The following is a 24,474-nucleotide window of genomic DNA, read 5'->3' as shown; positions in this document are numbered from 1 at the left end:
AGATGGTTGTATGTAATCCAACTCATCAACGTCATCAACCTTGTACCCTTACCCCAGCCTGCTTTGTTCCTTCACGTTCCAAGGTGGAGCCATTTAGGGCTTTATTTTCTTTTAGCTGAAGTAGAGCCAGCTTTCTATTCTGGTTATGGGAGCAGAGTAATAGCATGAAATAGAGAAGTCAACATCTCATCAGCATAAAGTATTTCCCTCTAGAGTTTCAACTTCTGCCCCTAAGTCTAAGCCTAAGGGCTGCTTAAAATTAGTAAAATCATGTGACTCAAGTTTCTTATTTCCTCCAGCTGTCCTTTATGCATAATTAGTGATGGTGTTGGCAGGCACCGTTAAAAAAGAGGGAGTGTTAAAAGCATGGATAATATACAAGCCCTATAATCGGTTCCTTCCAAAGTTGTTTGCTATATCTGTAAACTGATGCCAGAAGGCAGAGCCCCTTTTGGGGTGGTTCATCTTTGTAAACAGTCACTACCTAATAAATGCCTTTGAATGGACATGAAGTGAATACAATCTAACCTGTCACTTAATACATCAATGATGGCAAATGCCATAATGCCTTCATTTAAAAGACTATCATGCTGGAAAAAAAGACTGTATCTTAAAGACTTCTATTAATAGGCTTGGACTGCCACTCCAAGCAAGATGGAGTAACAGGAACTAGATTGACCCTTCTACCTGAAACAACCAGAAGACAGGTGAAATATGTGCTCAAGACCTTGGACATGAGGCAGTGATTCCTGAGAGATGGGAGACAAGACAATCCCTGGGACTGCCCTAGCTTTCTGCCTTGAGAGAGTTTTCAGGCCATGGCTCCAGGGACAGAGAACCCCAGTGGGACCCGAAAGACCCTCTCAGTTGGGAAGACAGGGAGGGGAGTCTGGGAAGACCAACACATCTAGCACCCCAAGGCAGGGAGGAGAGAGGAGAGAGCTGCACAGAGAGAAATCTGGAGCTTCAAAGTGGGTCTCCTCAAGGCCAGCTGAGTACCGATCAGCACAGGTGTGAGGAAACTGCAAAAGACCAAGGGAAAAACTACCCGCAAAGATTAGAGGTAACATTGCTCAGCACTCACATAAGACCAGGAGGCACACCTGTCCTGAAGTTGGACTGGAAAATGTCATGATTCACAGGAGTACACAGAGGACAGAGTGCACAGAGGGCCTCCCCTCAATAGAGGGACAGAATTCATCCTAGATGGAACACCATCCCAGTTGTCCCAAACAAACCGTCAAAACAGCACCTAAAGGGCACCTGGGTGGCTCAGTCGGTTAAGTGTCCCACTCTTGATTTCAGCTCAGGTCATGATCTTGTCTGTAGGATCGAGCCCCATGATGGGCTATGTGCTGACAGTGGGAAGCCTGCTTTGGGATTCTCTCTGTCCCTGCCCCACTCGCACACACACGCACACACACACACACGCTGTCTCTCTCTCTCTCAAAATAAATAAATAAATAAAACTTAAACAACAACACAACATCTACAAATACCAAATGGTTTCCAAGAAACTTAACTGTGTCTTGGAAAAAACAAAGAAACAAAAAAACACTGAAGAATATTTTTAGGAATATAAACATATGCAGCACTCAACAAGGTAAGATTCACAGTGTCTGGCATCTACTATAACATTGCAGGCATGCAAAGATGTAGGAAAATATTCCCGATGAAGAGGAAAGCCAGTCAATTGAAGCTGACCCAGAACTAACCCAGATATTAGGGTTAGCCAACAAGGACATTAAAACAGTTCTTGTAACTGTATTCCATATATTCAAAAAATTAAAGACATGGAAGATACAAAAAGATCCATATTGGGTAGCTCAGTTGGTTAAGCGACCGACTCTTGCTTTTGGCTCAGGTCGTGAGCTCATGGTTTGTGAGTTCGAGCCCCTGTCAGCGAGGAGCCTGCTTGGGATTCTCTCTCTTTCCCTCACTCTCTGCCCCTCCTAACTTGCGCTGTCTCTGTCTCTCTCAAAGTAAATAAATAAACTTAAAAAAAAAAAAAAAGATCCAAGTCCAGTTCTTGGAGGTGAAAACTACATTGTATGAAATGAAAAACACATTGGATGGTATTAATTAACAGAAATACCTAGTAATAGAAACTATCCACAGTGAAACACAGATAGAAATGATAATTTTTTTAAAGACAATGAACAATTAGTGAGCTATGGTATAAATTTAAGCAGCTTAATATACCTATAGTCGGGTCCTCAGAGGGGGCAAAGGAGGAAAGACATTTGAAGAAATAGTGGCTGAAAACTGTCCTAATTTGATAAAAACTATAAACTCACAGATACATAGAAGCTCAATAAACTCTATATACAAGAAACATGCAGAAAGTGACAGTAGGTCATATTATTATCAAATTGCTCAGTACCAGTGGTAAAAAGAAAAGCTTAAAAACTGCCAAGGAAAAAAGACGCATTACATAGAGAAGAACAAAAAAAGGCAGCTGCTATAGATAAATGTTTATGTCCCTGTCCCCCCAAATTCATATGTTGAAATCTAATCGCCCGTGTGATGATGTTAGGAGGTGGAGCTTCTGGGAGGCGTTCAGGTCATGAGGGTGGAGCCCTCATGATGGGATTTCTGTTCTTTTAAAGAGATCCTAGAAAGTTCTTGCCCCTTCCACCAGTGAAGACAAAGAGAAGATGACCCTTTACAAATCAGAAGGTGCCACCTCATCAGACACTGAATCTACTGGGGCCTTGATCTTGGACCTTCCAGGATGCAGAAGTGTGAGGAATAAATTTGTGTTTATAAGTCACCCAGTCCATGGTATTCTAGGATAGCAGCGTGAGCAGATGAAGACAGCATCTTATGTCTCATTAGAAGTAATACAAATGAGAAGACAGTCCAGTGAGATCTTTCCGTGTACTGAAAAAAAAGAAAAACCTGTCAAAACTATTATCTAGTGAAAATACCTTTCGAAATTAAGGTGAAATGAAGACTTCTTCCAACATACAAAGGCTGAAAACTTATCACCTGAAAGAACTGTTTCTGTACAACAACAAGAAATGCTCAAGAAGGTCCTTCATTCAGAAAGAAAATGATATGAAATAGAAATATGGGTATACAGGAAAGAATGGCTCTGTCCTGTTAAGATGAGAACCCTCCCATCCTTGATGTCTAGATACAATGGCATACTAATCAAAATTTCAGCAGGTTTTTCTATACAAATTGAAGAATGGATTTAAAAATTCATATGGAAATGCGAATAGAATATGCATAGAGAAATAGCCAAACAGTTTTGAAGAAAACAAAGTTGGACGATTAACACCACCTCATTCAAGACTTTTTATAAAGTCTTTAGAACCTGCATCCGCTGCTGAAGGGGAACGAAAAATGGTACAACCACTTTGATAACACAGTTTGGCAATTCTTTAAAATGTTAAACACACACCTACCATATGAATTAGCAATTTTACTCCAAGCTGTTTACCCAAGAGAAATGAAAGCATGTGTCCACTAAAAACAAAACAAAACGAAACCAAAACAAGACAAAACACAGATGTTCATAGCACCATTATTTGTAATAACCTAAAACTAGAAAGGACCTACATGTCTGTCAAAAGGTGCATGGATAAGCAAACAGTGGTGTATCCATACAGTGGTTACCACTTGGTCATAAAAGGGAGTGAACTATTGACACCGCTACGACATGTATGAATCTCAAAGTAATTACACTGTGTAGAAGATAGAAAGGAATATGTACTAAATGATTCAATTTGCTAAAATTCTAGATAATGCAAACTAAGCTATAGAAAGAGAAATGGAGGGAAGCAGTGTCATCATGGTGGATATACATCTGTCCAAACTTACTGCACACTTAAAGTACGGTTGATTGTATGTCAATTGTATCTCAGCAGCACTGTTAAAAAATAAATGCGGTTATAGTTTTCCAGAAAAGCTGGACTATTTTCTATTCTTGAACACCTCAGTATTTGTGAGTCTCTGCCCCTGGTCATGGATGGTCCCCACAGACTGGAATGCCCTCTCTTCATTCCCCAGCTGTCAAATCCTCTTATTCTGTAACCCCATCTAACATGCCTTTCTCTTCCTGAAGGATTTCCTGATCCTTACACTCCAGCATGCCTTCCTTGGATACTCCATGCTTCCTTAATGGCACACCTGTTCTGCCATGTATTAGAATTATTTTGGTACCATCCCCCTCATTAAGCTATAAATGGCTTGGACTACATCCAGCTTATCTTTGTATCCCATTGCCCACCCACCCCCCATGCCTAGCCAACTCCTGTACTCATGCAAAGGTATTTTTAATTCAATATTTGGAGGACACATTTTCCCAAAGATACAAGTATTAATTCATAAATCAAATGGTCACAATAGAATGCTCTTCTTACTCTGCTATAGTTTGACCTTCCTTTAATATCTAAAGTGTCCTTCCCCTTGCATTTCTCCTGCAGCCACCTCTGTCACTGCAGAGATGTCCCAGTCTTGCCTCCAGTCTCTCTCCCCTCCAATCCCATCTTCCCGGCACCATCTCACTAAAATACAGCTTGATCGCATCACTTGCTTTAATGAAATTCTGTCTGTGGGTCCCCTTTGGACTCTCCCGTTTGTAATCCCACTTCCTCGTCCACCTCTCCCCTAAACTTTGTCCAGGCCATTAAAGAACTACACACAGTTTCCATAATGTGCAATACAGTTTTCCCCTTCTGTCCTCTGTTCAGCTGTCCTTCTCCCTGAGATACTCCCCTTGGCTACTACTACTCCTTTTTGATTTAGCCAACTGATTCTCTTCCTTCAAAAGTGAGCTTCAGGATCATCACTGTTCCAAGGATTGCATTTGTGATAATTCAGCCCACTCCTGTTTGTAGTTGAGGAAACTGAAACGGAGAGAGGTTGAGTCCTTCACTCAAGGATGTTCAGCTCGTAGCCAGTGCATAGACCAAGACTGACTGACTCCATTAACGAAATTCTAACCCCCATACCATTTGGCCTGTCCTGGAGGGCAAGCATGGGGTTCTTGTTTGCCAGCACCTTCCTTCAGCACTGTGGACATGGCTATGCTGTTGGACTCAGTATCCCTAATACCTAGCAGACTGCCTGGCAGAGAGCAAGCATTCAATAAACATTTTTGCATGAGTGATTCATGCCCCATCTCAATAACTGGTTGCTTTGGGTTTTTTGTTTTGTTTTGTTGTGTTTTGTTTTGGAAGACTTATATTGAAATCTTGGTAAAAGCAGTCCAGGCTAATTGAGAAACAGTCCTCATGCAGATTGCCCAAAGGTACAAAGCTGAAAATAGAAAGTTTAATCAATTGACTTGCACATCTGGAGGGAACAAGTGTTTTGAATGTTATAGGCAGAGGCAGGCATCTGACCAGCTGAGGAGCTCAGCTCTCCCTGGTAGCAACCCCAGAATCTGGGCATTCTTCTCTCCCCTCCATGGCCTGCCCTTCTCCTGACTCCTCCTCCCCATGCACCTCTCTGTCAAGAAGTAGAAATCTTCAAATAAATTTCCTTCATGTGTAATAACTTTCCAGTTCTATTTTAATGCCTATTTTCTTAAAAAAAAAAAAACCTAATGAAGTCAAAATAAAATTAAACAAATCTAACCCATAGCTTTCCTGCTTCACAAAGAGATTGACTCTCTTCCCAACTTGTTTGGCACCTTGGCATTTACTGTAAGAATGAGGAAGATTGAATTTCATGTAGTGTGACCTTTTGAAACTTGGGATGATCATTAGCATTATTCTGATTTTCACTCTCTCTTGCAACCAGTGCAGAATTGCATGACAATTTAAAACTTGTCTAGATAGTTCAGATACAGATTTTTTAAAAATAGCAATTTTGTGGGTAGCTGATTTGTTTGTGCTTGTTTAAATCCTTCAAGTAATGAAATGATTATTGCTATCTACAAAAGAGGTGAATGTGTCTTTGAGCAAAGGCTTCACAGAGAAAATAATTATGAAGCTGTCATGTCCATAAATACTTTGACAATGAAATATCTACGAAGTATTACAGTAACTGTTTCAAATGCAGAAAGAGGTATCAGCCCCAAATTCAGGACCAGCCCTCTGGAAAATTGTAAAGAAAGTTAAGTTGGCCTCAGCACATCATGAGCTCTCTGTGCCTAGTCTCTGAACTTTGATAAACAAGGTTGGTAAGAAGTCTGGATTCTAGGTTCAATAATACTACTACCTGTCGGTGTGACCTTGGATAAATAAATCATGTCTTCCCGGAAGTTAGATTTTTCATCTTTGAAATGAGTGCTTGAGTTAAATGACCTCTGAATTCTTTCTAGATTGCTAAATCTCACTTTGATCATTCATTTATTCATACATTAAATTAGGATAATTTTAGTTTCTGCTTCTCCTCTTTATCTAGTGCTCCCATACTAACTAAAATTGCCTGTGGTCTTTTTCACTTTCTGAACCCCAATTCCCTGGCTACTCTAGTCCCTTCATGTGGTAGAGGAATCCTTCTCGTCTCATCCAACTTTGGCCTCGTCTTCACCATTCTCCTGGGGACCTCTTCTCTGCTGGGTAGTGGCTACTAATAATCCTTGTTGAAGGGGTATTAACAGCTTAATGGCCTTCTCCTGGTAACACATCTTCTCCTGGAGATACAGTGGTTTTGCCCTTCTCCCCTTTTCTTCTCCTCCCTCCTTTAAAAAAAGAAAAAAAAAAGACATAGAAATTAAAACAAAATGGATGAGTGATATTTTGGGTTTGGTGGAGTACTGTTACTGTTGTATAAGAAGCTGCCAACTTCACGGTGGTAAGTTATTGCTTAGTTTATTAAGAGCTGAATAAAAGGTTGTCTGCTCCTAAAATAGATACAAATTGGGAATTAGGAATTTTTCATGTTATATGAAAACTTAAGAAAGTGTGTGCTTGTCCAAGATTGCTGGACTGTAATCTCAAGGAACACAGAAACCATATCTGTGTTGAGTCCCATTCCCCTCATGTGCCCAATGCCAGGTCTAGGTACTAGGCACTCAAAAATAATTGTAAGCTAATGAATGAAAAGGCATCTTGCAATTTTGTACATGAGTGAGACAAATATATCTCATTGTTTTACATGCAACTCTGACATAAATGAGTTAGATGGCATCCACTTCTGTTCTTACCTTTAAGATATAAGTTCATCCTTTGAATTAATATTCCTTGCTGTTTTAATTTTGTATCATCTTTTAACCTTGGTTTACATATTTATAAGGCTGTCTGCTTTTACATCCAAACTGGATAAAGTTCACAAGACCACAAATTGATTACTTTAAGCCCAAGAAAATCATGTATGACAAATTATCTGATAAACAAAATACTATAAAATAAAATAAACATTTTGGAGTTGACTGCTATTACACATTATCCATGGAAACGATTCTCATGGGACATTAAAACATGTTTGACTTTTTAAAAATATATTAAAGAAATGATTTAGAACTGAAGTACCTTTTACATTAGCATTAAATTCACCATTCAAGACTGAAAGGGTTAACGTCTAGTAAGGGAGAAACAAAACATACAGGGAGGCAGTTATAGAACTTTCACAAGAAGTTGGAAAGGGAGCCACCATAGAGTCTGGACAAAACTTTTAGTAATAGAGCCATCCATTCACCTAGCCTAGGAGATACTTATGGGTTACCCATCTGTGTGTCAGGCAATGGGGGGATATTAACATATATCATATATATATATGATATATAATATATGATATATAATATATATCATAACATAATGTATAAACTATAAAGGGATAAGTCTTGAAAGAGAAATTTTGAGATGACCAAAAGCCACAACTCTCTCTAAGCTTGGGGCAATCACGAGCTACATATCAGAGCCACATTTCAAAATGCTTTCTAGAAATATTGAACAGACAACATAAGTACTCCCAATTCCTACTCCCATGTCCATGGCAGACGTCAATATATGATGATGCTACTTTTCTAGTTGAGTCTAGAAGGAGACCTCAGCCTCTTTTAAAATTTTATTTCAGGCAACCATTACCATTTGATTGAAGTTGCCCTGCAAAGTAAAACTTCGATTCCATCCTAGACAACTGATTGCCCTAGCTCCACTGAGAAAACTTGGTAATTTACAATCTGGTTAGCTCTTTGAAAGGGAGATACAACCAAGATAAAACTTATAAACCTTGGAGACTGAATGGGTACCAGGAGAAGAGAACAGGAGGCACAAGAATGATTGGGTTATCCAACCTGGATTATTGGGAAGATGTTGATTCCATTAAAATAAAATAACCATAGAACAGACCGACTCTTCGGGAGTAGCCGGTAGATGTATACCCTACAAGTTTGAAGTTGTTAGAAGATATCTAAATGAAGACGGAGATATTTACCCAAACTTGTGGTTCTTTCCAAATCTGAACCATTTCAACTTTTTATCTTATTAATAGACATTGTCATTCATTCAGCTGTTTAAGCCAGAAACCTCCTTGACACTTCTCTCTTCCTCATCTCTTATAGCTGATCCATCATAAAGTCCTATCAGTTTTATTTTCTGTACTTTACTTTTTTAAAAAATTTTTAACGTTTATTTATTTTTGAGAGAGAGAGAGACAGAGTGGGGGGGGAGGGGCAGTGAGAGAGGGAGACGCAGAATCTGAAGCAGGCTGCAGTCCCTGAGCTGTCAGCACAGAACCCGATGGGGGGCTTGAACCCACGAGCAGTGAGATCATGACCTGAGCCAAAGTCGGACGCCCAACCGACTGAGCCACCCAGGCGCCCCTTCTGTACACTTTCTAATCCATGTTCTTTATACCATTTCTACTACTAGGTATTGTGCAAGATGTACTTTACACACACACACACACACACACACACAAATCTCTGTGTTGTTTATTTGAAACTCAAATTTAACTGGACATCCTATATTTTTATTTGCTAATTCTGGTCCAAAATAATCTAATTCAAAAGAAGCAAAGTAGATGTCCAGACTCCAGACACTGTGCTCTGGACTGGACTCTGGGATGGATTGTTAATTCTGTCAGTGTATAATATTAAGAATCTAGAGACAAATGTACATTTATTTGACCTGCATAGCTCATTGCATATTTAGATGGCTTTAAAAAAATCAGTTGAGCAAGGTCAAATCAGAGAGTATTCTGTGAGGGACAGATGAAGTACGTAGCAGAAAAAAACAAAATGTTTTCTCTGGTTTGACATTAGCTGACTCCTCTTCTAAAACTTTGATAACAATATCATTCCCCTAGGAAAGTGGAAGTGCTGAAATTCTTCACATATTTTGTAAATTTATGTGTTACTGAAAAGCTGAAACCCAGCCAATAGGAGAGATATCGTCAGGCTCCCTCAGAGCCTAGCAGAATACTATGTCGTGCGTGACCTGTTTTTGAAACGGGATATTGTGAAAAACAGCAGAACACCTTTTCTGGCTTCTTTTCCATTAACTGCTCACACTTGACATATTCCTTAGGTGATCTCATTAGCTCCCATCGCGGCAACCAGATTCCTAAAATCTACATGCTTAGCGGGGGATTGTAGTTTCAGGCAATAGAAGCAACTCTAGCTGAGGATATTAGCGGGCTCACATATTTTACAAAGAGCTCAGAGAGACAGGCCAGGCTCCGCACCCATTCACATTGTGAAGGCTGTTCTAGAAAAGACGCCACTGTTGCCACCACTTAACAACCATGTCTCAGCTCCCACAACTGCCTCAGCTTGCACCAATGACAACTGGGGACTGGCCAAGCTCTGCCACTGGTGCCATTTAGATCTGGATGCCTCCACCACCATCCTTGCCAGAAGATGGATTCCATACACAACTACTTTCTCACGGTGCATCCTTGCCATTTTGAGTGCATGGCTCTGAGTCCCGGCAGCAAGAAAGACTGGGGGCTTGAATTCTGGCTTCTACCATGGGGAAGCTCAACTCATAATTTAGAAAACTTTCCAAATACGCAGCAGGGGTATCTGAAAGATGTTGAGCAGCAACCAAGGTGAAAAATGTTCTCTTTTTAGCAAAAAACCATGTTTTATAAACATCCTACTCAGTGGAACAGAACGATGAAGACAGGCCTCATAGTCAGATGCACTAGGGATCCAGTTCCGGCTTTGCCTCTTACTAACTGGAAGGCCCAACACACCAGCCTCTCTGAGGTGCCGTCTTCTCCTCTGTGAGGTAAACACACTAAAACCATGCACCTCATAGATGGTGGGAGGGATGAAATGAGGAAAGGGAACATGTTTGGTGGTGAAGTTTTCACCCCCACAGGACAAGGTCCTCTCCTCATGATGAATATTGTGAATACAGATCGTTCTATCTCTTTCTTTTGAAGTCTTTTAGTTCCAACCAACTTGAGGATTTTAAAAAAGAATCTAAGTTTTTCTGCAGTGTATTCTTGTTCACATAGGAATATTTTTCCTAGTGAAAAGGTGTGCAGACATTCCTTTCCTTCAAGAAACTTTTCTTCTCGTATTTGTGTGATGGCATTTCAAGAAAATGTTAGACATTAAAGAAAAGCAGACAACTGGAGATAGAAGAACACCTCAAAGTTCACCTGTGTAGAGACAGCCACTCTTAATGGTGCCATGTATTTGTCTGTTGGGAAATATTTTTTATCAGCCATGGGAATCCCAGATTCACGGACTGGAAGCAATCGTAATGACAATGACCATGTAGTTTGAGTCCTCCTCAGTTCCCAGTGGCTGCTGCAAGGCCGCAGGCCTTATGCTTCTGGCTACCTTCATCCGTGTTTCCTCCAGCCTCACGTTGGAGGGGAAAGGTCACGTGAAACTTTTGTTGCCCGGCCGCCAGTTTTATTTATTAAGTTCGTGTCAGGAGGCTTCAAGTTCTATGTGTTGGCCTCGTGTTTCTGAACAGGGGAAGCAGAGAACTCTGGGAAATATTAATCGTCTCCGTGGGAGTCTTTGAAAGAGTAAGAGGGTAGGAAAATTACTCTTTTATTGTGAGGTTTGCCAAATGATCTCTGAGAAGCTGTGATATCATTCATAGGCTGTGCCAAGCTGGATGGAAACTGCTCATCTTGGCAGACATCTAGAGCGAGCGTGTAATTCCTCGGGGTTGGGACGGGCCTTTATCAGAAATAGTTCCATAGGCAGTATTTACATAACTGTGGTGGAGTGTGAGAATAAACACAGCTGTGGCATTGCCCTAAATATTTCTATTCAGCAGGGAATTAAAAGAGAACTTTATCGCTGAACTACAGATAAACACAATTCATCAAGCAGTGGTCAGTTCAACTGGGGAACAAAATAGGAGTTATAAAAGACCAGGCTGCTGAAAATAGCTCCAATCAGCCATCCTGACTTTATTGCTCCTTCACTCCCTCCCTCCCTCCTCTTTCCCGCTTCCAGAAATGTAGGACTCATCAGCTAGCGAGGAGGTTGTCCAGATTTTTTTTTTCTTTTTTTTAGTGCCAGGAGGGAGGTAGAAGGCACTCTGATTTACTGACGATGGCCTACTATGGCCCTGCATGCTTCTGCGTGTTTTATATATACCCCTCATTCCTTTCTCTTTCTGCATCTAGAATTGAATGTTGGTGGGGGGTAAGGTTTTTTTGTCTGTTTTTTTTGGAGGGGGTGTTTTTTTTTTTGTTTTTGTTTTTTGCCAAAGAGAAGACTTTTTAACGCCAATATGTGTTGAAGTGGAAGCATGATTGCCATAGTTCTAAGCAATATGCATCTTACAAATTACTTTAAGCATCTGTGTGTTTTACACATTAACGCAGTTCTCATTCAACTACCCGCAAGAAGATAGTTACATGGTGTGTTAGTTTTCTAGGACTGCCGTAACAAAGTGGGCACAAACTGGAAAACTTAAAACGACAGAAATTTATTCTCTCTCGGTTTTGGAGGCCAGAAGTGTGAAATCAAGGAGTTGGCAGGGCTGGTTCCCTCCAGAGGCTTTGAGGGAGAAACCATCCCACGCCTCTCTCCCAGCTTCCAGTAGTTGCCGATGTTTGGCATTCCTTGGCTGTGGATACATCCCTCCAATCTCTGTGCCCATCTTCATATTGCCTTCTTCTCTGTGTGTCTTTTCTGTCTCTTACAATGGCACCCCCTTGGATTTAGGACCCACTCTAATTCAGTGGGTAGTTAATGGGAAAAGGACGCCAGCACCAGCCTTACATGAATTACTTCTGCAAAGGTTATATTTCTAAATCAGTCACATTCTGAGGGTCTGAGTAGAAATGAATTTGCAGCAACATTATGCATCCTACTATACATGGTGAGCTTCTTGGGGACAGGGACCATGTACTCTCCATGCCTCTGTGGCCCCCAACACGTGCTAAGAAATTCTTGTATGAAGAAATCACCACATGTTTCCATGTCTATTTTGTAACTCAAGAGATTTGCTAGGATTTACATGCCTGTCTCTTTATTTATGGTGCAGCTAGGAAAGAGAGAACTTGCTTATATGTGCCTGTATGTGCAGATAGTTCACAAGCATTGTATTCACTAATACAGTTCCTTTTCCCAGTTTCCGAGCCAACAAAAGAGTCTTAAAATGCCAAAAGCGTAAATGACAACTGCTAACATCAGGATTTATAAGTTCACAGAGCACTTTCGCAATTACTATCTCATTTGATGCTCTAGTAACCTCTGACGGTTTTATTATAAGTATCTCCATTATAATCATCATTATCACTTCATCATCATTCTCATCATCACCACCACCACTCCTATTTTATAGGGGAGACTCAAGGCTCGTTGAAATCATGTGATCTGTTTGTGGTCAGTGAATGAGTCAGGATTTTCAGTTGTATTTGACAACCCAACTCAAATTAAGCAGAAAGGGGAACATAGGAGAAAAGTACAAAGATATGCTGTGTGTCAGGTATGGCTGGATCCAGGACTCTCAGCTCTGCTTTCCTCAGTGTTGGCTTTGTTTGCGGACAGACCCTCCAATCCATGATGTTATTTGATCCCTTTGTATATATGATGAGGAAAAAACAAACAAACAAAAAAAAACCCCATCTCCTTAACAGTTATTCCTCCAGGAATCCTGGGCCTGAATCTCCATGACTTAAATTATATCACACCTACAACCCTCACACCATTGAACCCCCAAACTAATAAAGCTGAGAATGGGGGTGTAAAGCCTGGTGCCAGAAAGGGGAAATGGAGATTGGGCAGACGGAACCACAGATAGTCGTAAGAGAGTATAGTTCATAAATGACAGAACTTGGACTTAAGACAAGGTTGTGTTAACCTACAGGCCAATCTACCTGCTCTTCCTCCCCTCCCCCTTCGCTGCCTTTCCAACACAGTGAGTACACAATGAATACGTGGAACAAAATTCAGAAGACAGAAAGTGAGACAGTGAAATCTCCTTTCCAGTCTTTTCCTCTTGTCACACTTTCCCTGCTCATTGAACCCACCTGGATACATTTCCCAGCACAGTCTCCACCTTTACAAGCATTTATATACATCATTTTTAAATCAGTGGCATGACACGAGTCTCGCTGTTCTGCCCCGTGTTTTTGCACCTCCATTGTGTCATGTGGATTTGGTTCCCTGACTTTAATGACTTCAGCTACCCGGCCACCGTAGCATTTTCGCACACCTTAATTTTCCCACCCTTGAGTTTTTCCTATTTTCCTTTTCTTTCTCTCCCACCCCCTCCTTCCCCTATTTTTACTTTATGTCTTCATATTTAGCTCCTGTGCATTTGCAAATTGATGAAGTAGTTATCGGAGTTGAAATTGCTTAAAAAAATGGGTGTTATGAAATATTTGAAAGTGGTTCTTTTGGGGTATGCTGTCAGCAAAATATTCCAGAAAGGTAAAACAATTTCCCATCTCCTTTCATCCTCATGGTTGCTGGTTAGTTTAGGTAGTTGAGAAAACACAGGGGGCATCAAGAAACGTTTGTAGCTCTAATGATGGCTGCAAATCTTAGCAACTTACACTCTTAAACATGAGCCTGGTGTGGCTGTTTTGGGTAGAACAGAGGTAGATAGGATAATAGGGGATGTATTATCAGGTTTGCTCCAAATCATCCAAGATCTCGCAGAAGATTCATGCCGCTCTTCCCAAAGTTTTCCTTTTTCCATAGGATGTTAGAGATAGTCCTTGTATGACTTTTTCATTTTTCCTGGGACTAGACTTTCCTCCAAGTCCAAATACTCTGAAAAAGAGTTGAACCACAGCCCACCTGGGAGGACTCTTCCTGCCACATGGGACCCCTACGTTTGGGAAGACTATTCATGGCAAACTAGACCTGATCAGACCAGCTTGGCATTTTGACATCTCACGCACACGTTATCTCAGTTGGTCTTCCCAATAACCTTAAGAGGCAAGTGTATTGAGCCATTTTACAGATAAGGAAATTGAGGCTTAGGGAAGTTAAGTAACTTGCCTAGTGCCTCACAGCCATCAGATTTTAGAGCCAGCCTGAACCCAAACTCTAGGTGCTTCACAGCTACTGTCCAGCATATGTACTTTAAATTGGTGGGAAAATGGGCTGCTGAAGGAACGTAGCCAGCCCAGGAATGGAACTTCTTTCTGTGTCCCTTTGTGCTGTAAAACATGCAGTGCATGGGGTCACATTTTGGCAAAATGAGCTTCAGTGACAAACTAGGCTAACGGGCATGTATTTGAGGTTCATGCTAGTTATATATATATATATATATATATATATTTACGACCCGGTCTCCACCCGGTGCTCTACATATAATAACAGAGGCTGGGTGGTAAAATAAATAGCAGTTCCTTCTTGCTGTCTGGGGGAAACCAGCTACCATGTCATGAAGATACTTAGTAGCATCTGCAAAAGCCCATGTTGCAAGGAACTGAGGCCTCCTGCAGACAGCCAGACAGCCAGATGAGTGCACCATCCAAAAAGTGGAGCCCCAGTCAAGCCTTCAGATGCCAAAGCCACCGCTGACATCCTGACTGCAAATACACAAGAGCCCTTGAACCAGAGACACCCCACTAAGCCACTCTCAAATCCATGCACCTCAGAAACTGAAATAACAAACGTTTGGGGTTGTCAGCCACTTAATCACAGGGGCAGTTGTGACACAGCCGTGGACAGTTAATGCACTGCCCGGGAGCCCTCTGCTGTGCTGCCTTCTGATGACACTCAGCTCTGCAGAGGGCTTGAACTTGGGCTGAAAGAGGCCTGCCATGGTCCTTAATCCATATAATTTATGGAACATTTAAAGCATATACTCAGGCGTCAACCTCTGGAAATTCCTAGGTCTGGGATGGGGTCCAAGCATCTGTATTTAGTTAAATGATTCAAAACAAAAACCAAAACCTATTCAGGGGTGTCTGAAGAATATTTTCGATTGAGAGCTTTTTCTGCCCCCCCCCTTTTTTTTGGACTATAAAAGGCCACAGGCCTATGGTGTCCTCTGTGTTCTTTCTTTGAGACTTTGAGGCTGCTTGGAGGAGTTCGATCCCCTTTTGGCGTGTCCTCCTCAGCCACTGGGAACCCTGGCAACCAACCAAGCTCAGGGCTTCTTATGAACCCTTAGAGCAGCACTTCCTCAAACTTGAATTGCATCAGATATACCTGGAGGGTGATTCCTGAGCCCCACCCCCAGAATTCCTAACTCTGTGGTTCCAGGGTGGGAACTGAGAATTTGCTTTTCTAGTAAGTTCCCCCGCTGCTGCTGCTGCTGCTGCTGCTGCTGCTGCTGATCTGCCGCACTTTGAGAACCACCACGAGAAAAGCACAGGACCTGCTACTTTGCCCCAGAAATAGTCCAAGATCCTCCCTGTACTTCAGGCAACGACGACAATTGAAGACAAACAAAAACTCCTAGGTTTTGCCTGAGATAAAAGTAATCCACGGTGATAGATATCTGGATAGTGGTGATATGGGGGGGGGGGGGACAATAATTGGAAAGGGAGCACCTGTAATGTTCTGTTTCTTGATCTGAGTGGTGGTTACACAAAGGCATTCCCTCTACAAAGGTACTTTTGAGCCGTGCACTGCAATTTGTACACATTTCTGTCTACGTTATACTTAAAAAGTTTACTTAAAAATTAATGATGATAAATGCTGTCAAAGCCTGGGGAAAACAGGCCTCCGCATCATTAGCCTGTACCTTTGTTTACAAGTCAGCTTTCCTCCGGGGGCATGCCGACAACCCAACAAAGAAGATATTCTTGGTTTCCTTTCTTTTTCGCTGGCATCATTTGTATATGTGTGTGTGATACCTGGGGAGTGGCGGCTTCCCAAGCCATCATTTGTTTAAAAACAAATCCAGGTCTTCAAAAGGAAATACTGCAAATGAAATACTGGCAGGTTTTAAATTTAGAGAATAACAGATCATGTTGGAATAATTTGCAAAGCACATTGAGGGGCACCCTGGCTGGCTTAGCTGCTGGAGCGTGCGACTCTTGATCTCAGGGTTTTGGGTTTGAGCCCCACATTGGGTGTAGAGATTATGTAGAAATAAAATCTTTAAGGGGCACCTGGGTAGCGCAGTCAGTCGAGTGTCCGACTCTTGATTTCCATTCAGGTCATGATCCCAGGGTCGTGGGATCAAGCCCGACATCAGGCTCCTCACTGACTGTGGAGCCTGCTTAAGATTCTCTCTCTTCCTCTACTCCCCTCCCTTGCTCACTCACTCTCTGTATATGTAAAATTAAAAAATAAAGTAAAAAATAAAATCTTTAAAATAAGGAAAAAACAAGCAAAAGTGCCTTGAACTCTCATTAATGCTTTCTGAGAACCCTGGTTGGTATTTGGTTATGTAACTATACTGAACAGTAAGAACTTTGGGCAAGATTTATCTCTCGTTTCTTTGAAAAGTGCCCAAGAGGCATGAGGTTTTTTTTTTTTCTTCTGAGTGAGGACAAATGTCACCTAAAGAATTCCCTGTGTTATCACAGGAAACCTTTGGAGTCTTAGCGAAGAGTCTTGTTTTGCACATGTTTTACCAAAAAAAAAAAAAAAAATGCTAATTATTGCTAAAACTCCCCCCGAGACATTCCACTTTCGAAATCATTCCTTTTCTCTAATTTAAGTTTATGAGTAAAAAGGTCTAGTCTCTCTAAAAGTTTGGTTTTGAATGTAAAGGAGGCCAGGTTGCATTGGGACTTATTTTCAGGTGTTTGCAAAATTGTTAGTTTGAAACTCAGGAACTAAGGGCACTATTGAGCATAAGAATAGACTCCAGACAGCTGTGGAAGACAAGGGTGCTCCCCTACTGAATGTTGTCCAGTCTTGAGGAGAGACACTGTAACGCAGTATCTAAATTCCTGGGCTTTTGAGCCTAACCAACATAGGTTTGAATCCTAGAACCACTGTGTGGCCTTGAGTAAATTCTTCCTCTCTCTGAACAAACTTCAGTTTTTTTTTCTTCTGTTACATAGGATTAATAGTATCAGTCCTGGGAATATTAGGAGAAATATATTTATAAATAGTAAATATTTGGGGTGCCTGGGTGGCTCAGTCGGCTAAATGTTCTTCTCTTGGTTTGGGCTCAGGTCATGATCTCACAGTTTCACGAGTTCGAGCCCCTCCTCAGGCTCTGCACTGGCAGTGAGGAGCCTGCTTGGGATTCTCTCTTTCTCCCTGTCTCTCTGCACACCCCCCCACCCACTTACACTGTCTCTCTCTCTCTCAAAATGAATAAACTTAAAAAATTAAAAAAATTAATAATAGTAAATATTCAATGAATTGTAGCATAATAATGAAAGGACAAAATAATAAATGGGTCATTTTTATTCAGTTTGAGTTTCCCAATCCCTACATCTTTCTGATACGAACACGAATGTAAAAGTATTTATTTGCATGTATACATGAATGAATAAATGTGGGGGTTTTTTTCTCCCTATAATAAAAATTACCTGTCTTAAAGATTATAGGTGTGAAGGACAGGTTAATGGTTGCCAGAAATTTGGGATAGCAGTAGAGAGGGGAGCATTATAACAACCGGGAATAGCTGGAAGGAGGGCTTTTTGGTGATGGAATAGTCCTGTCCTCTCCTCTCCTCTCTCTGCTTTCTCTCCTTACCTTCTGTCTTTTCCTTCCTTCCTCTGTTTTTCCTTTCTCTCCTTCCTTCCTTCCTTCCTTCCTTCCTTCCTTCCTTCCTTCCTTTCCTTTCCTTTCCTCTCTTCCTTCCTTCCTTCCTTCCTTCCTTCCTTCTTTCTTTCCTTTCCTTTCCTTTCCTTTCCTTTCCTTTCCTTTCCTTTCCTTTCCTTTCCTCTCTCCCTTCCTTCCTTCCTTCCTTCCTTCCTTCCTTCCTTCCTTCCCTGTTTGACTTTAAATAGAACAACTCTTAGTGCATCTCTCTGCCCAGTGTTACCCCTTCCTAGGCCAATTCACTTCTTCAACACACATGTCTAAGGGTAAGTAGTAGGTAAATGTGCCACAGACAGGATTCCTAAGGAGTACAAAGTTTGGTCATCTATGATTCTTCAATATTCCCAATTAATACTGAGCAGTAGGATTAAGAGTGTGGCTAGATATTTCAGTATACTTCCTACAGGAGCAGCAAGGATGTGAGCGTACTATTACAATCCTCTGTGGATTGAGAGGTAAAACAAATTAACACCAGCTCATAGTTTGGAAGTTTTGATATGATACTATTGATAAGCCAGTCAGCCGAATAACAGGAAATCTAAATAGCCTTAATTCAGTTGATGTCCCCAGGTTCTAGAACAATGCCTGGGCACTCAGTAGATGTTTGTGGTTGAACAAATGAGTGAAGGAATGAATGATGGGAGCATTAAGACAAACCATGTGAAACTGACAGAGTACAAAAGTAAAAGTAAAGAATTCATTCACCTTTTGTGGCCCAGACTTGACAAAGTATGATCTGCCAGGAAACATTCTAACCCTTCTCTCTTTGCTTCTCTAGGCAGCTTGAAATTCACTCTCCAGATGCTAAGCACACAGTGATTCTAAGGAGCAAGGACTCAGCCACTGCCCAGGCCTGGTTCAGTGCCATCCATTCCAATGTTAGTGACCTGCTGACCCAAGTGATTGCTGAGGTCAGAGAGCAACTGGGGAAAACAGGCATTGCTGGGAGCCGAGAGATCAGGCATCTGGGCTGGCTTGCGGATAAGGTAAGGAAAATGCTCCCCTGGTAATAGTCATTTTCCCCAGCGATTCCCCAGCACCTGTTGCAGCCATGAGGTCAGTTACCTCGTGCCACACGCTGGGTCCCTCATTCACAGGCCGCTCGGGTTTCTTGGCCATCTCCACCAGGTTTGCTGTTGTGTTATACATGGGGGCTGTGTCTTCATCAGCTCTGGCTCCCCCAGATATAGTCCAATACATTGCAGATTGCAGGTGGCCACAGATTGTTGAATGGATGAATGAGTTAAGTGAGCGGATGGGTATTGACTCTCACACATAGGAAGGTTGGGGAAAATAAACTCAAAATGGAGCTTTTGCCTTCTGAGGTAAGGAAGTTGCAAATGTTGCTCTAAAAGGGGGGTTTCTGGGGGCATCTGGGTGGCTCAGTCAGTTGGGGGTCTGACTTCAACTCAGGTCATGATCTCACAGCTCGTGAGTTCGAGCCCCGCTTCAGGCTCTGTGCTGACAGCTCGGAGCCTGGAGCCTGCCTCGGATTCTGTGTCTCCGTTTTTCTCTCTGCCCCTCCCTCGCTCGTGCTCTGTCTCTCAAAAATAAATAAAAATTTTTAAAAAGGGGGGGAGGGTTCTGTGTGTTTTCATGACCTTCTTATTAACACAGATAGATGCATTTACAAATAATAGCAATAATAATAACAAGGAGTCCTTAGCAACTACCAGCAACTCTTTTGACATATTATTTTATATTTTATCTGGATTCTTAAGTCAGCAGGCCCTAAATGCCATCGTTTGTGGGCACCGATGTTGTGCAAGGCATGGCGCTAGGCAGGAGTAGAGGGAAGTGTATAAGGATGAATGAAGATTTAACCTTTGTTCTTGGGGAGGACAGCTATGGTGGGAAGGACCTGGGGTCATGTTAACACTGTTCACTCTGATTTCTTTTCCCAAGTTACATGATATGTTGAAAATAGTAAAACTCACTTTGCGACAATCTCCTGGGAATTAACCCTTCTCTTCATTTCAAAGGATTGAGCCTTTGCCATTATCCCTATACCTGATTGCTGTCCCTTGAACTTGACCTTGAGTGCTCAGGAACACTGGGCTTTTGGAATAGTCTGACCTCCCAGTGACTCACATTGTAATAGGAGGTAAATGGGAATAATGATTGTTGCAATAAACAGCCTTCCTGCCAGTGAACCGTGTCATCTGAGAAGGTCCAGTCAAACAGCACTTGAAAATAATACTTGAGCACAACATTCGGCTGTTTTCCACCATTGTTCTTTGTTTGCACCAGTTCATGCCTGAGTCTGAGCCACAAATTCAACACAGAGTGGGTTGTTTGATTGGTGTCGTCCCATCTCTCACAGATTTCAGAGGATGAAAGGGGCAATGCAGGTGGTGGTAGCCCCCAGGGCATGATAAACAAAACCCACAGGTAGCTTCTGGAAACCTTATAGGCTGGGGTTCTCAGTGAAAACAATACTGCAAATCTGGATGACATCGTTTTAGAAGTCACAGTCTCTAACACTCTTTACTTTTTCCTTTCTCCAAATGTGTGGGGGAATCTTTCCATAGCAAGCAACAGAAAGCTCAACTCAGCTGAGCAAAAAAGTGGTGTGCCACTTTTTTTTAATTTTTTTTTTAATTTTTTAATTTTTATTTTTTACCACTTTTGAAAACTACAGTGTCCAAGGATCAACTTCAGGCATGGTGGGATCCAGGGATCCGAATAATGATATTAGACCTGCTTCTCCATCTTTTTGCACCCTGCCCACTTCATTGGTTTACACTTAGGCAAGCCCTCGACCTTGGCCCAACAGTTCCAGGCTTGTGATGTCCCTTACAGGTACCTGTCTCACTGAATAAAGACCTCTTTGCCCCCCACAGAAGATTGGAACTGAGATTCCTGAGATTAAGCCTAATTGACCTGACTTAGATCAGATGTTCAGCCCTGGGTTGTACTGAGATCAGCCTCATCCAAGCCACGTGCACTGAGAGATGGGGACAGGCAGTTCTCTAATGCAAAGTCTGGCTGCTGTGCTAGGAGAAGTTGAATGGGTTGTGGAGAAGCCAGAGCAACAGACATTCACTCTAGAAGGAGAAGATGAGGATGAAAGATGTCCTCCCTTGGTTAGGGGTCTGGGTAGACTGGCAGATATTCTGCAGATTTCAGGGTCCTGGCAGGAGGTGGAAGGCAAACCTAAAAGTGATAGTTGGAAAGGATTTAATGCAGCAGTAATTTGAAAGGTGTGGCCAAGGTAAGGAAAACCAAGAAGAGATGGAGAAGTACCCCAGAGGCACCAATGGCATGAGACCACTACCATCCCTTAATCTGCAATAACAAGGAAAAGGAGCGGTTACCTGAAACTAGCGGGACTTGCAGCTCTAGAAAAGGGCCACCACCAAGAGCTGAGGCCTTTGAGAGGGAAGCACATCCGTACAAGTCCTGCCCGCTGATCTGCCAGTGTCTCCCATTGGCTGAGGCTGACTGGAAGCCAGAGGCAAGGGAGCCCCACTGATACACTCCGACAAGGTCTGTCTCCCAAGGCACAAGCAGGGTGGAAAAGGGTAGAGACTGGACCCGGAGGGGCAAAGAGAGCTGTCCAGCATACACATCTCTCCTCCTATCAAGTAACTGAGATGCTGTCCACTCCTGGAGTTTCTTTTTTCCATCTCTTTCAACACGAACTTCCCTACCATTTGGATGGTTGGAAAACAGAATTGTGTCGTTATTAATGATGTTGAAAGTTTTTCCAAAGATTCCATTTTCTCACTTAAAAGTTGTCTGCTTATCCCAGATTATCAGTAGACACATTATTAGGCATTCCCATGGAGCAGTAATAAAGGCTCCTAAAAAGCTCTTTTTGTTTTCAGAATAGTATTGTTCTTATGATATAATTTCAGATAACCATTACAGATGTTTCTTCAAATTGCATTGTGTGCTGTGTTCCTAAGAACAGTAATGACTTACCATGGACAATTATCAGAAGAATGTCTTTTATTGCCTTCAGCTTCAAAACTTTTCAAAGATTACCATGGATCAAGTCCTAGGGAAAAAAAAAATCCAAGCCGGAATCTTTTTTGATTAAATATTTAATACTGAATCCTAGTGTGGAGGCATACAAACGGTTTTCAGCAAAATGTTACAATGAATGGCAAATCCTTAATACTGTGGCCTTCTTATATTATCACAAATATCAGAGAATTCACTTGGTATTTGTAAAGATATAAAGTGTGATCCTACATATATTCAGCTGTACTTTACCTTAAATTGATGTCCTTTGTCTTTTCCTATACTGTTAATCCTTAATTTTGTGATTAATGATGGCAGCTCTGGGACAAGATTTGTACATTTTAATTTAATTTCAAGTTCTTAGAACTGCATTTACCTGAACTAAAATAATACAGAACAACAACAACTTCCCTTTAAAAGATTTTTTTTATGTTTATTTATTTTTGAGAGGCAGAGACAGACAGAGACCTGAGCTGAAGTCAGATACTTAATTGACTCATCCACCCAAGCACCCCAGTAGCTTCCCTTTTAAAATCCTCTCTGTGTTAATCCTAAAACCTCCTCTGTACTACACAGGAGGAAAACTTTGTATTAATATTATCATTCCCTGCAATATGGTCTGAGGACTGGAAGAATGACTCCCACAAAATGGCTAGTTCTTGAGGCAATGGAGAGAGTTGAGTGCACTCCAAGAGAAGAGGATGAATATGGGGAAAAAAGTGGTAATGGATTAATACAACTTGTAGAGAGGACACGCCAGAGACTGGTCTAAAGGGAGGTGAGGGTTCATCCAGGAGGAAGCTGACAAGCAAATCTGATACCTTGGATGGCACCCCATTATGGAAGATCTTGAAAGCTGGGCAGATAAGTTGACTTTGATTTGGTGGGTAGTATTGTATATGTATCTTCATATACAATATCAGAGAGCAGGGACCCAGAAGTAATTGCTAGGGACTGAGTGTTTATGTCCCCCCAAATCCGTATGTTGGAGGCTGGGCATTCGGGAGGTAATTAGGCTTAGATGAGGTCAGAGCATAGAGTGCCATGATGGGATTGGTGCTTTTTGAGGGGATGAAGAGAGAGACCAGAGCCCTCTCTCTCTACCGTGTGAGGGTATGGCAAGAAGGTAGCTTTCCAGGGCCAGGAAGAGGGCCCTCAACGAGAACCCCATGTTGGCACCCTGATCTTGCACTTCCAGCCTCCAGAACCATGAGAAATAAACGTTTGTTGTTTAAGCCACCCAATCTATGGTATTCTAACAGCCTGAACTATGACATTGATCTAAACCAACCTCTTCTTTGTACAGATGAGGAATCTGGGACCCAGAAAATGCAGAGTGTTTTATCTAAAGTCACAGTCTAAATCAAGACACAGGAATAATTAGAGAGTGGGACAAGGTGATGACATCCTTATTTTTTGCTTTAATTTTTAAAAGAATCCACTGCAGCTCATCCATTGCAATTGATTTTATTCTTTCCTTAAACTCCGTCGCCATTCTCTGGACTCCCTACAGTGTCAAAGTCAGCACTGGGCCAATAGTCTTTGAACTGGGGCCTTTTTTTTTTTTTTTTTTTTTTGGTCTCCTTCACTTCAGGGTCCTCGGAACTATGACAGTAACAGTGACAGGCCCTGTGCTGCTTTCCCTATAAGCACCGCACCTGTAGATGGGTCAGGTGTACCAATATGGTCTTTCCCTTGTTCTTATTAGTTTCAAACCTTTACACTCCTTACAAGCCCCAGTCTATCTCAAAAGGGCCTATAAATGCTAATCCTCACCCTGAACTGTAAAATGCAGTATGTCCCAAACACACTCTTCAGTCATTGGTCTTTAATCTTTTTACAGTTGTTACTGAGCTGTTTTCAATGGTCAGTCAGATTTCAGACAAGAGGAAAAAGAACTGAGCTCAGACTCTCCTGCTACTTAGAAAAACACTGATCAACAGGGAACATGGCAGAATTGCTGAATTCTGTTTTGTGCTGGGTTCATCAGGTGTTGCCTTTGCTCTATCTTGTCATCTTAGTTTGCAAACCATTTCTTGTCAGATTAAAAACACAAAAACACAACACAACAAAACAAACAAACAAAAAACCCAGCTGGGAGTTCTGAGTTGCAAATTCAATTCTCAGCTTTCGTCATTTCCACTTCTGATTTTTAAATGGGAACATTTATATAGCTGTGCCTCCCCAGGGTGTTCCTAAAGGAAAGGAAGTTGGTAATTAGTATTTATTATGTGCCTAGTCTGTCTCAAGCTATGTGCCTTAAATAATTCCTATCCTATGAGGCCAGCTTAGAGAAGTTGAGTAATTTCATCCATCTCGTAAGTGGCAGAGACAGAGCATGGGCCCTTCTTTCTAATTCCAATGTCCAGAATTTTCCACTAAGCTGAGCTAATAAAGGGATCCAGGGAACATGGGTCCATATATGTGAGACTGCCAGAATCCAGTGTCAGAGCGATATTACATACAAAAAGCCAGGTTTCAGAACT

At 41.7% G+C, this 24,474-nt stretch overlaps 1 protein-coding gene across 1 annotated transcript in view; it reads left to right on the top strand.

Moving 5' to 3' along the window:
• The window catches only part of SNTB1 (syntrophin beta 1), a 240,147-nt gene that overhangs the window by 128,974 nt on the left and 86,699 nt on the right, over positions 1–24,474 (top strand). The window contains exon 3 of the mRNA XM_047842225.1: positions 18,798–19,005. Coding sequence (XP_047698181.1) covers positions 18,798–19,005 — 208 coding nt within the window. The remainder of the gene's footprint in view (positions 1–18,797; positions 19,006–24,474) is intronic.

The sequence above is a fragment of the Prionailurus viverrinus genome, chromosome F2 (assembly GCF_022837055.1).
Source record: "Prionailurus viverrinus isolate Anna chromosome F2, UM_Priviv_1.0, whole genome shotgun sequence".
NCBI lineage: Eukaryota > Metazoa > Chordata > Mammalia > Carnivora > Felidae > Prionailurus > Prionailurus viverrinus.
This window is presented reverse-complemented; position numbering and strand designations above follow the sequence as displayed.